This window comes from Schistocerca piceifrons, chromosome 11 (genome assembly GCF_021461385.2).
Source record: "Schistocerca piceifrons isolate TAMUIC-IGC-003096 chromosome 11, iqSchPice1.1, whole genome shotgun sequence".
NCBI lineage: Eukaryota > Metazoa > Arthropoda > Insecta > Orthoptera > Acrididae > Schistocerca > Schistocerca piceifrons.
The window spans coordinates 95,181,525-95,194,173 of NC_060148.1; the positions used below are offsets into that span (position 1 = coordinate 95,181,525).

Sequence of the window (12,649 nt, forward strand, 5' to 3'; positions counted from 1 at the left end):
GAAAAACATAAAATGTACAGATATACAGTAAATTGTTAAGTAAATTTAATTAAAAACTGTATAATTAAAAATTGACAAAATAATAGTACTACATTGTAATACAGAAGTTTTAATGTGCAAGGATTCTCAAAGTTTGCAAAGAATTTTTAAGAATGCAAAGTTCAGTATTTTGAGTAATTAAAGAACATGTTATTTTAGTGAAATGCTTAATATCCAACCTCAGAAAGAATTACGTTTCAACATTGAAACACTCTGCAACGCAAAAAAAAAAAAAAATTAATGTAAATAACTTATGAAATATAAAGTTTTTGAGGAAAATGAATCATTTGTTGGGTAGTGGAAAATGAGGGCTTTAAAATAAGCAGAGTCAATCCAGAAACAAACAGTTTTTAGTAGAATTGAATTTTGATGTGCACATTTTATTAATATTTCTATAAAGAAATTGTTTCCAACTGAAATATTTGCACTATTGTTATCAGCAGATTATGAATAATGAGCTTTGATTAAATACCACATCGATAAGAATTTAGTAACTACAGTATATGCAGTATTTGACCAGAAGTATCCGGACACCCGGTAGTGGGCATTGATGTGGGTTTGTGTCATGCCTTTGCCTTTATGATGGCTGGGACTTCGCAGGGGACGCTTTTAGTGAGGTGTCAGAACATCTGCAGAGGAATAGCAGCCCAACCAAATCCAGTAGATCTAGTGATGGTGGACCACGAGTTATCCCAGCAAAGTTGACATTCTGAGTTATCCCAGTGGTGGTCTGTCGAGTGCAGGTAGAGACTGGGAGGCCAGTCCATTTCTGAGATGTTACTCTCAACAAAGTATTGGCTCACAGATGCTGCATTAAAACAGAGTACATTATCATTCTGATACATTTAACCTTCATTTCTGTACTGAATTCAGTCCAGAATGCTGTAAAATGTGGTCGTATCCTTCTGCATATAGCATATTCTTAAGCGCAATAAAGGGGGGGCGGGGCATTTGTGCGAAAATGTGCAGAAGAAAAGGTCTGCATTGTGTAAAGACAGGAGTTGGGTGCTACACCGTGACAATGCTCCGGCTCATCGTGCCTTCTCAGTCATTGAATTTTTGACCAAATTCAAAATTCCTGTGCTTCCACAACTGTCAATTTTCCCTGATTTGGCCCCAGTGGACTTGTATCTGTTTCCTAAAATGAAATTTTCACTGAAAGGGAAGCGATTTGACTCTATTGAAGACATCCAGTCAAAGACGGAGAGCGCCCTTAACACATTTCAGGAAAAAAAATTTGAGGAATATTTCCAAAAGTGGAAACACCGTTGGAGTTGGTGTGTTCAGTCAGAAGGGGACTATTTTGAAGGAGGTGCAACACAGCAGCATGTAAGTACCACCATTGTACAATTACAAGCCCATTCTTAAAACTTTCCAGTCACACCTTGTATGACAGTTACCAGGCAGAACAGAAGGCAATTTACATCTAGCAGCTATTAATACAAACTAGACTATGTATTCGTTTCTCCAACAGCCGAGCCAAGGCGCAGCAATTGATAATTTGGACAAAATAATATTCTTTTTGAAACACCCTGTATATTGTATAGATGTGTTTATATACTGCATGTATCGAAAGTATGTAACCTCAGCCATCTATTTATTAGCGTATCATGTAAAAAAATCTGAAATAAATGAAAATTTTGGATATATTCCAGGGGCAGAAAAGGTGGCACTGTCATCAGAACTGACACTGCACTGCAGCAGAATATTTGTTACAGTTTCATTTACGCAGCTGTCAAACTCCATAGCAGCTATGACCTACGAAGTGTAACATTTGCAGGGCACTGCAGGAGAAGCAGGAGGTGTGACTGCATCGACAGCAGAGTCTGGAGGTGCCTCGGACGCTACAGAGTCCAGTCCGGAGGAGACCGGCAGGCCGGCTCCGGATACGGGTGCAACTGGGGTGTCGCAAGAGGAAGACTGTGAGGAAAAAGCCTCCGGAGAAGTAGGTTACGTGAGAACTTCGTGCCTCGATCCAGTACCTACGTGTGGCCAAGTTTGCGGCAAGCTGCTGCCGTGTGGCCAGCCCTGTAAGTATGAGGTGCCTTACCCCCACCACCACTGCAAGCTCGTGAAGTGATTACGACTGATGACTGTAATTTTAGACAAAATAGCTCTTTTATGGAGGCTTAGTGACATTCTTTTTCGTATCCAAAGACTTTGATTTGTAGACTTAATTTTCTGTTTTCCTTGAGTTGAGACATCCAGTACTTTCAGAAATAACAATGTTTGTCAACCTAGACTGTTATTTTCAAATAACTTATGGGAATTCAGCCAGGTAACACTTTCAGCGACCACCGAGATTTCGGTGGGAAAACACCCCGCCATTTTCAAGGCAAACTGCAACAGACAGTCGACGTACATGCAAAGTTAAAACCTTGGTTCTCGGACTGAAGCAGGAAAGACAACACACACACTGAACACTAGTGCCACCAAAGATGACCGAAGTCAGAGCTATCGATAGTGAGACTATGAATTCGCAGGTGAGGCAGCATTGACTCTGTTCCTCTTTTTTTTGACAAGGGAGAGAGCCGGATTCCAAACAGAGTTTAAACAGAAACCTCCATCCCTGTTAATGAGGTTGCTCGCTAATTTAATCTCAACTGCCTCCCTAATAACACTGTCCCAATAACTGGACGTGCGTGCCAATATCTCGGTGTTATTATATAACATGGGGTGACCTGTATCCAAGCAATGTTCGGCAATAGCAGATCTACTTGGCTGCTGTAATCGTGTGTGCCGTTTATGCTCAGTACATCGGTCCTCCACGGTCCTGATAGTTTGACCAAGATATGTCATGCCGCAGCTACAAGGAATGCGATATACACTCGCCTTACGCAGTCCAAGATCATCCTTAACGGAACTCAAAAGTGCTCTAATTTTAGATGGAGGTCGGAAAACACATTTCACATGGTATTTCCGTAAAATACGACCGATCTAGTTGGACATGTTTCCTACGTAAGGCAAAAAGGCAGTAGACTTGGGTGTTGACTCAGAATTATCATCAATCACCCGATGTACAGTTGGTCGATAGTGCAACGCACGTTCAATCTGTCTATCACTATAACCATTTTGAGGAAATGTAACTTTAATACGGGACAGCTCAGCTGGCAGAGTCTCAACGTCGGAAACGACATGTGCCCTGTGTACCAAGGTACGAAGTACCCCTTCACGCTGTGCCGGTTGGTGACAACTATTAGCCTGTAAGTACAAGTCAGTGTGAGTACGTTTCCTGTAGACTGCATGTCCCAATGGTCCATCATCCTTCCTCCTAACCAAGAAAGGGAAGGCAACAATCCTCTTCCACCTCCATCGTAAAACGAATGTTCGGGTGGATCGAGTTCAGATGTTCTAGGAAGACATTCAAATTCTCCCTACCGTGAGACCAAACAACGAAGGTATTGTCAATGTATCTAAAGAAACAAGCGGGTTTCAAAGGCGCCGATTCCAATGCACGCTCCTCGAAGTCTTCCATAAACAAATTTGTGATCACGGGAGACAACGGACTACCCATCGCAACTCCATCTGTCTGCTCATAATACTGGTCATTGAATAAAAAGTAAGTGGCTGTCAACACATGTCAACAACAGACTGTTATTAAATGCACTTACTCACAGTCACAATTTCAGAGTGTTGTGCCATTGTCAATAACTGGCAGCTAACTATGAAACGCATCGCTGTGTGATCACTCCTTTTAAGAGCAGTGTCCTGGTTTCAACCATACTTAACTGTCTCATGTGCATAATAGGACAGGATTGGTTGTCAGCCACATGAAAGGACATGAGGACCAGAGCATATAACTCCCATATGTGATATTCTGTCATGTAAATGTTTATGGTGATACTATGCTAGTAACTTACTAAGTGTAAGCTCATTGGTGCTGCAGTAAGCAAGCATCTGTCCTACTTTCTGTAACACTTTCTTTGCACTGAAATCCGTCACTTACCACTTACTTTCATGTTTTTAAAGTGAGGCCTACAAGCCAAATTGTGCTAACACATACTAACTTGATGTATAACATTCTTTGTTGGCCAGGTTTTTCTGTTATTGTCACTTTCTGTACATGTACAAAATATTAATCACAAATAAGGAATGTATATACGTCAAGTTGTCATGTTTTAGTACAGCATGCTGTGTTGTCTTGACTGTAAAAACGTTGTGGAATGTGAAAAGTGATTAAAAACATTGAAAAAAAGTGTTCCAGAATTGAGGACACATGCTTGCTCACAACAGCAACAAATGGACCTACATTCAGTAAATCGTCAGTATAGTATTGCCATAAACATTTATGTGAAAGCACACCTTTTGTCCAGAACGGCATCAGACATTTTCTGTTTGTACATAGTTATATGCTATGCACCCAATGAAGACTTTGTGCACCACTGATGTTAGCGATAATCTCACTTATAATATTAGTAGGATAATACGTGTTTAAATAATTTGTGTGTCTTGATGCTTGGTGATGGGCACTAGAGGCTTGAAACACATTGCTAACCATTGTCATAAGTTCAGCTAACTTAAACATTGTGACAGGTTGCAGGCGGCACATAAGTATATCCTTTATTAGAATACAGCTGTGGAAAAGTAATCTGCCAGTTCGGTTAGTGACTATCCTGATGTACAGTATTACAACTGTGTAACACATACAGTCATGACATTTGCTGGTGTGAGACAGCTGTTTTTGTCATAATATTAATTGTTGTGACTTGGCAAGACAGCCAAGCCACTATGAGAAAGCCGAAAGGCACGCGTTTAAGCTCACGCAGGCTGGCGTGAGGTCTGGAACAGGTCAGGGATATGAGACTAGCAAAAATAGTACGTATCTGTTGGAATACTTAACTTTAATCCATAATTGGTGAACATCGGTCTGACGGTACATGCATCACAAGATAAATAGCAAATGATAATGGCGCCTTGCTAGGTCGTAGCAAATGATGTAGCTGAAGGCTATGCTAAACCCTCATCTCTGCAAATGAGAGCATATGTAGGCAGTGAACCATTGCTAGCAAAGTCGGCTGTACAACTGGGGCGAGTGCTAGGAAGTCTCTCTAGACTAGACCTGCGGCGCTCGGTCTGCAATCACTGATAGCGGCGACACGCGGGTCCGACGTATACTAATGGACCGCGGCCAACTTATAGGCTACCACCTAGCAAGTGTGGTGTCTGGCAGTGACACCACATTAATGTTCATTTATAATTATTTTTCTATTTAATTTACAAAATTGGTTATATTTTTTGCACTTCAAGAGTTACAAAAAGACAAGGGACCTGAATAATTGTAAAATAAATATAAACAGAGCTAAATTTCACAAATAAAATGTCATGAGCTACAATGCTTCCATGAAGACATTCCCTTGAAATTTCATATAATTGCAGCTTATCCCAATGAAACAATATTATAAAAAGGAAAGTTGCTACTCACCATATAGCAGAGATGCGGAGCCACGGAGTCACAGATAGGCACAAGAAAAAGACAGTGACAAATAAAGCTTTCATCACACACACACACACACACACACACACACACACAACTTACATTCCATCCTGGATTTTCCATTGTTTGATTTTATCCCAATGAAAGCAAGACAATACAAATTCAGTAATTCATCGATAAGAAGCAAGTATCTCTTGCAGGCCATTCTTATCATTGGCACTTTCTGTAGTGCACAACGGTTTTGCACAGATTCAAAAGATTTGCTCATTGTTGCATTTATCTCTAGTTTCCCATGTTTTAGCATTGTTGAATACAATTACCTCTTCCTCAGAATATGACTGTGTTTAAAAATTGTGACATTTATGGCCCTGATGTAGCACTAGTCTCAGAATTGGTTACTTTTATTTTGAAAAACAGTTTTATTACTATTGTTATTATTTTATCATCATGCCTGTGGTAGTTTTCTTTCAGCTACAGTTGTGGTGGCTTATTGGTACCATAACTAATGAAGCTATATCAGTACTATTATGAACCTGAACTTTCCGATTGTTTAAATAATGTGGGTATAGCATTCCATATCAGTTTTCTACTTTACAAATTCATAAACTGGTTTGTACCACAGTGTGGTGAACAAAACTTGAAATTATTGTGTAGATATATATCATCTTTCTAAAACTCTTCATGTGTTCTGCTGTTACTGTCTGTTTCTTGTTCTTAAAATGTTACTAGAAAATCTTAACCGAACAGTCCTATAATGTACTGTTTCATAACTCTTACAGTCCTTGGGATACCTATAGAACAACAAAAATTGGTCTGCGTTTCATTATTCATGCAACGTATGTGCACTTTTGTACAAACCATATTGCAGATCATTATAAATGATACTACAGTAGGACCTTGCTAATAAGTCCGCTGCGGACCAGGTTGTAACCCAAAAACATCAGGTTATCAGAGGAACACTTCTGTTGATCCATAACATCACAATACACAACACACCACTTTATTGTTCAATTGGAAACACTGTCTAAAATATCTTTCCATGTTAAAACACTAAGAAAATGAAAAGAATACACTAACACACAAAAAAATCTCTCACAAAAGTCTAATGTACAATAGCACCTGTACTGTAAAATACATCTGTATCTGTACAGTAATATATTGTTACTGTGAGTGGAAGTTTAACATCTGTACATACCCTTTTACAGTACTGCATTGACATGCAGCTAATTTGCACTAAACGGATTAAAACATGAGAAATCACACGTTAAAAAAAAATTGTTCTGGTCTTAAGCAGGACAAAAAAAAAAGTGTGTAATGTTCTGTTGCTTTGCAGACGACAACTTGGCTTTTGCCACTATGTTCCACCATTTCTTAATCCATGAAATTTCTGTTGGAGTAGACCTAGAGATTTGTTCAATATGCTGAAGGACTATATCAAATACAATTTTAGCATATATATATATGTTATACGTGAGCCGTACATTCACTGCCTTCATTGTCATCTTCTTTCTCTTTCTCATCTATTGTTCAAGTTACACTGTCAATGAATTGGTTGTCTGTTAATTCTGTTTCCGTTGGCAGTCGGCATCAGCTGTATTGATCCACTTACTTAAGTCACTGGGCTCAATGTCCATTTGTAAAGACAGCATCATATATTTATGTTTAGTTGGAGCCATAATTTAGTTTTCAACACTTCAAAATGTAAGAAGAATATTTACACAGTAACACTTACTGATTAAGTTAAAAACAAACTATTTCATGCTAAGAGTGATTGAATTATCGCACCAACAACTGTCATATGTCTACTGATGCATATTGCAACCAGTGAGCCATCGACAACTCCAGTCCTGACTGTAGCTGCAGTCTGTATAGTTAAAACATTGGAAATGGGATGGTGGGACTAAGGGGGAAGTCAGACCAATCAAGATTGGATTAACTAGGTTCTACTGTATTCACATTCTTCAGATATCGAATTCAACAGTGTAACATACTGAATGAGATTTTCACTCTGCAGCAGAGTGTGTGCTGATATGAAACTTCCTGGCAGATTAAAACTGTATGCCGAACCGAGACTCGAACTCGGGACCTTTGCCTTTTGCGGGCAAGTGCTCTACCTACTGGGCTACCCAAGCACGACTCACGCCCCGGCCTCACAGCTTTACTTCTGCCAGTACCTCGTCTCCTTCCTTCCAAACTTAACAGAAGCTCTCCTGCGAACCTTGCAGAACTAGCACTCCTGAAAGAAAGGATATTGCGGAGACATGGCTTAGCCACAGTCTGGGGGATGTTTCCAGAATGAGTGTCTGCTGCCGAGTGAAAATGCCCACTCTGACGTTTTGAGGCATTCATCAAAAAGTTACTGAAGTTTTAATTCTTTTTTGTGTACCTGTTGACTCAACACTTCTGCTATTCCGTGAGTGGTCTTGTTGTTTACTACAGAATGTTTTCACATTCTGTCAGCATTGTCCTTCCCATTGTCATACATTTTTGCCACATTAACAACTTCAGTTCTCAGCTTATTTGTAGTTCAGGGGAACACTTTCTTTTTCCGGGTCCGCAGCACAGCCACACGAGTGTGCGGCTCCGTGTCACACGGGGCCGTGCCCGCCGTGTCCACTGGTGACGAGTGTCAAGTGCCGCTGCGGCAGCCTCGACAAGGAGCTGCCCTGCTGCGAGCTGACCACACGTGCCGACGACGCCCGCTGCAGCCGCCGTTGCACCAAGGTGAGCTGTCCTGTACAGACTTTATCATGTACACACACAGTTCATCCATGCAGTTTTTGTCTGTTACTGCCATTGATACCGGCAGGCTATAGGTTCCGAGACCTTCAAGAATGTTTTAATTTTGAACTGTGGTAAAATTTAGCAAAAGAAATTTCTTTGTGTGATATAATTACAAATTAACAATTTTCAGATTTTTTCCTTTATTTGTACTGTGAAACCTTGCTTCTTGTCAAATTTCATGATTCATGGCCAATGAGAAATACCTTACAGGTTTTGATGAGTGAGTTTGTGAGTATGAAAATATGTGACATAAATGGCCGTTCTTTTGATTGGATTGCCTTGGAAGCTTCAATGTTTTACATTGCTAAGGGGCCATAGCTTTTAGTATGTGACATAAATTTCAACTTGATAACTATACCACCTCTAAGAAATGAGTTTTCAACAGCAAGAGAGACATCCAGGCGGACAACAAAGTGATTCTGCGAAGGTTCCGCTCTCAAGGATTGGGTACAGAACCTTTAAAAAACAGAAGTAGTGTTTCTTCAGCCCCTCTTCCAATTTAACTATTTGCTTCCTGTGTGTGACTACTTATATCCCATTCCCCCTGATTTTGCCATCGCTAGAAGACTGTGCAGATAAGAGGAATGGGAGCTACATCTGCAGCTCTGGATATTTGTGTTTTGAAAATCACGTTAATCCGTTCAGTATGCTGGTAATCTGAAGTTAGATTTGATCTTGGCCTGAATTTTTGTCTGCTATAGGTGGACCTCACAGTTTGCATTCAATAAAGTAAGAATATAGAGGTCGATTATGACCACTTATTAGTACATTGTAGCATGTTGCATAAACTGAGAGACAGAATTTATCTACATTACCATATATGTTCTGTAAGCAGCAATACAGTCCATTGCTGAGGGTAACCTGTACCACTACTGGTCGTTCCCTTTCCTGTTCCACTTGCAAATACAGCCGAAGAAAAATGACTGTCTGCTTTCATATGAGTCCTGATTCTTCTGACTTGTCTTTGCAGTCCTCATATGGTATGAGATGTATCAGAAAAGTAATGCGGCTGGTATTTTATTTACCAAAGGTTTTGTTTTATTCAAACAACAACATTGTTCCTTTCCATGTAGTTCCCTTCAGCAGCAATAAACTGGCAGAGTAGTTGTTGTTCCCGGTCAAGCAGCACTGAAAAGCTTCAGGTAGGGCCTTTAGCATACCGTTTGCATTCTTTTGAATTGTCTCCATCGTCCCAAAATTACATCCTTTTTAAGGCATATTTCAATTTCAGGAAAAGAAAAAAAGTCACAAGGCCTAAGATCAGGTGAATAGCAGGGGGGTGGAATAACAAGAATGCCTTGTGAAGTCAAACAGTCTGTTATGGAAATGGCTGCATGCCACGGGGCGTTATGATGATACAGCATCCAATTGTCTGCAGTGTCCATTCTCACTTAATTTATCCTTTTCCTGAACCTTTCAAGGACATCATCGTAAAATACTTAGTTGACAGTTTCTCCTGGAGGAGCAAATACTTTATGCACGATACCCTTACTGTCCAAAAAAAGCAAATCTGCAATCTTTGATGGGCTCATTTGTGCTCTTATTTCATCAAGGAGATGACTCGGTGTGCCACTCCTCACTTTGCCGCTCTGTCGCAGGATCATTCTCAGAAATCCAGGATTCCGTCACCTGCAATCACACGACTGAACCTCTCAAGATCAACGCACACATTTCTTTGATTCTCCTTCTTCCCAGTCGTGATATTTTTCCGCTCCATTTTAGCACAAACCTATCGCATGTACGAAACTTTGGTCAAAATTTGATGTATGGTGAAAGTGCTTACTGTTAAACTTCAGTCTGATTTCACAAGAGCATGCACACATTTGATGTTTACATCAGTTTTTGAAGCTGAAAGTCTCCCTGAGTGAGTTTCATCGTCAATGTGATTTTGGCCTTCCAAAAGTGATTTGTGGCAACAAAAACTTATGCTCACGATAAGGAATGTTCCCAATAGGCATGTTTAAACTTTTCGAAGGTCACACACGCATATTCTCTAAGTATAACACAAAACTAGATGACCTAGCATTGCTTTAAATTCTTCTGTTCCATTTTCATAACACACAACAAAAATACATCTTACTGATGGCACTCTCAAAACTCGTGCGGTGGGTGTATGGAACTGACTGTTGGACTGAGCATCTGGAAGATCTAAACAAGTAGAACAACACAGCGCTGCCAGATTGCTGTCAGTGATGTCAGTCTCACTACACTTCTCACACGCTTCATATGTAAGTTTGTGGCATTAGAATCATTCTGCAGCCTGTTGCAAATGCCTGTTCTGTAAACTTTCTCAATAATGTACCGCAACAAGAGCGTCTCCTCCCTTCCAGGTATTCCCACTTGAATTCGTGTAGCGTGTCTGTAATACTTGTTTGTTGACAGTGCCTACACGGGACAAATCCAGCAGTGGACCTGTGTATTGCTTCGATTTTCTCAGTTAATCTGACACGGTGGGAATCCCAAACACTTCAGCGGTACTAAAGGAAGGGTCAGTCAAGTGTTCTGTACACAATCTCCTTAATAGGTGAACTAAAATTTCCTATAATTCTCCCAACAGTCTGAAGTCGTCCATTCGTCTTCCTTACTATCGACCTTAGGGCTCATTCCATTTTGTGCCAATTTGCAGTGTCTTGCCTGTATGTTTAATAGATGTTATTCTCTCAGGCAGCACTCCACTGGTACTGTATAATCATCCTGCATGTATCTACAGCCACTCAACGATTGCAGTTTCCCGTGCACTACACTATCGTCATCAAACAGTTGTAGATCACTCCCCAGCCTTTTTATCAGATCATTTATGTACGAGATCTGTTCGAAAAATTCCGGAACGTTTGTAATTTCGTCCAGTGGTGTGTTAGAGCAAAATGCGGTTGGCATCCCTGCACGCTCCTGTGTTCAATGTGTAACTGCCAGAAATTTCAGTTTTCTGTCTCTCCCAGTTACTGTTCAGTGCTCTGTTGAGTAGAACTTTGTCGCACAGTTTGGGAATTTCGAGATGGCAGAGTTAGAGAAGCAATGCGTCCGCATTAAATTTTGTGTGAAACTCAAGAAAACACAGAGAGACACCAAAATCATGCAGGAAACCTATGGTGATGAGTGCTTAAGTCCTACTCAGTGTTACAAGTGGTTCACACAGTTTAAAAATAGTCAGATGAAAGTTTAAGATGACCATCATTCATGATGCCCTTCTACATCTACCACCAGGTCGGATGGTAAACAAGCAACTCTACCAAGGAATTTTAGCACATTTGAAGGATGCTGTACACAGGAAGAAGTGTGCATTTTAAAAAGAAAAATGGGGTGTCACATCATTACAGTGCGCTGGCTCACGCGTCGCTCCTTGTCCGCAGCTATCTGGCAACACTTCTGACTCCTATTGTGCCCAATCAATTCAACTCTCCAGACTTACGCCCAGAAGACTTTCTCCTTTTTCCCAAACTTAAAACTACACTGAAGAAAGGACATCGTTTCCAAACCTTGGAAGACACTTTGAACAATGTGATAAGGCCTACTCATTATCCCAGAAATGTGTTCCAGGAGCTTTCCAAAAATAGAAGAAATGGAAGTAACTGTGCATTGCTGGTAGAGGTAAATATTTTGAGAGGGACAGTGCTTAAAATGTAGTCCAATGAGTAATAAAGATACAAGCAAAGTTCACTTTTTAACACACCTTGTACTTGTAAAAGTAACCCGGGCAGCGTCATTAATTATATGCCGAACATTATCTATGTCTTTTGTGATTCACATGAAAGAATCAGAATGTGAAGAGAAGATTCCAGCAGATTGAGTGTCCTAGAACAGCCTTTGCATCAATATCACAATGTTGCTCTCTTTAGCCCTAGCTTAAGTCAGCAACCCATCTACCATCTCCAAGAACCTGCACATTGAAGCCAGTATAGTGGTCCTTGATACCAAATGCACATTAATCTTCTTCTTCATCATCAGTCTTTCAATTAGTTGTTAGCTCTCCATCGGGCTGTTAGAATCTTGTGAGATAGGATCACTATGCCAAAGCTTGTAGGTGTAGTACTGTATTTACTGGAATCTAAGCCGCACTTTTTTCCGGTTTTTGTAATCCATAAAACCGCCTGCGGCTTAGAATCGAGTGCAAAGCAAGCGGAAGTTCTGAAAAATGTTGGTAGGTGCCGTCACAACTAACTTCTGCCATCGAATATATGTAGTGCTACACAGGCATGCTTTGTAGGCACAAAGATAAATACTGGCGCCAAAACTTCTGCGTCAGTAAATAAATTAAAAAAAAAAAAAAAAGGTGGAAGACGAGCTTTTTTTTCTCCGCCCCGAGTTTCGACCACTGCATTTTCATACGTTATCCAACGAAGTAAATACAAATTCCATATTGTTCCATTTCGAATGTAGCATAATTTCAATATA

General features: G+C 40.3%; 1 protein-coding gene across 1 annotated transcript in view; it reads left to right on the top strand.

The window, feature by feature from the left end:
- LOC124719745 (protein shuttle craft) overlaps positions 1–12,649 on the top strand; it is a 258,849-nt gene that overhangs the window by 144,739 nt on the left and 101,461 nt on the right. The window contains exons 11-12 of the mRNA XM_047244946.1: positions 1,820–2,069; positions 8,034–8,197. Coding sequence (XP_047100902.1) covers positions 1,820–2,069; positions 8,034–8,197 — 414 coding nt within the window. The remainder of the gene's footprint in view (positions 1–1,819; positions 2,070–8,033; positions 8,198–12,649) is intronic.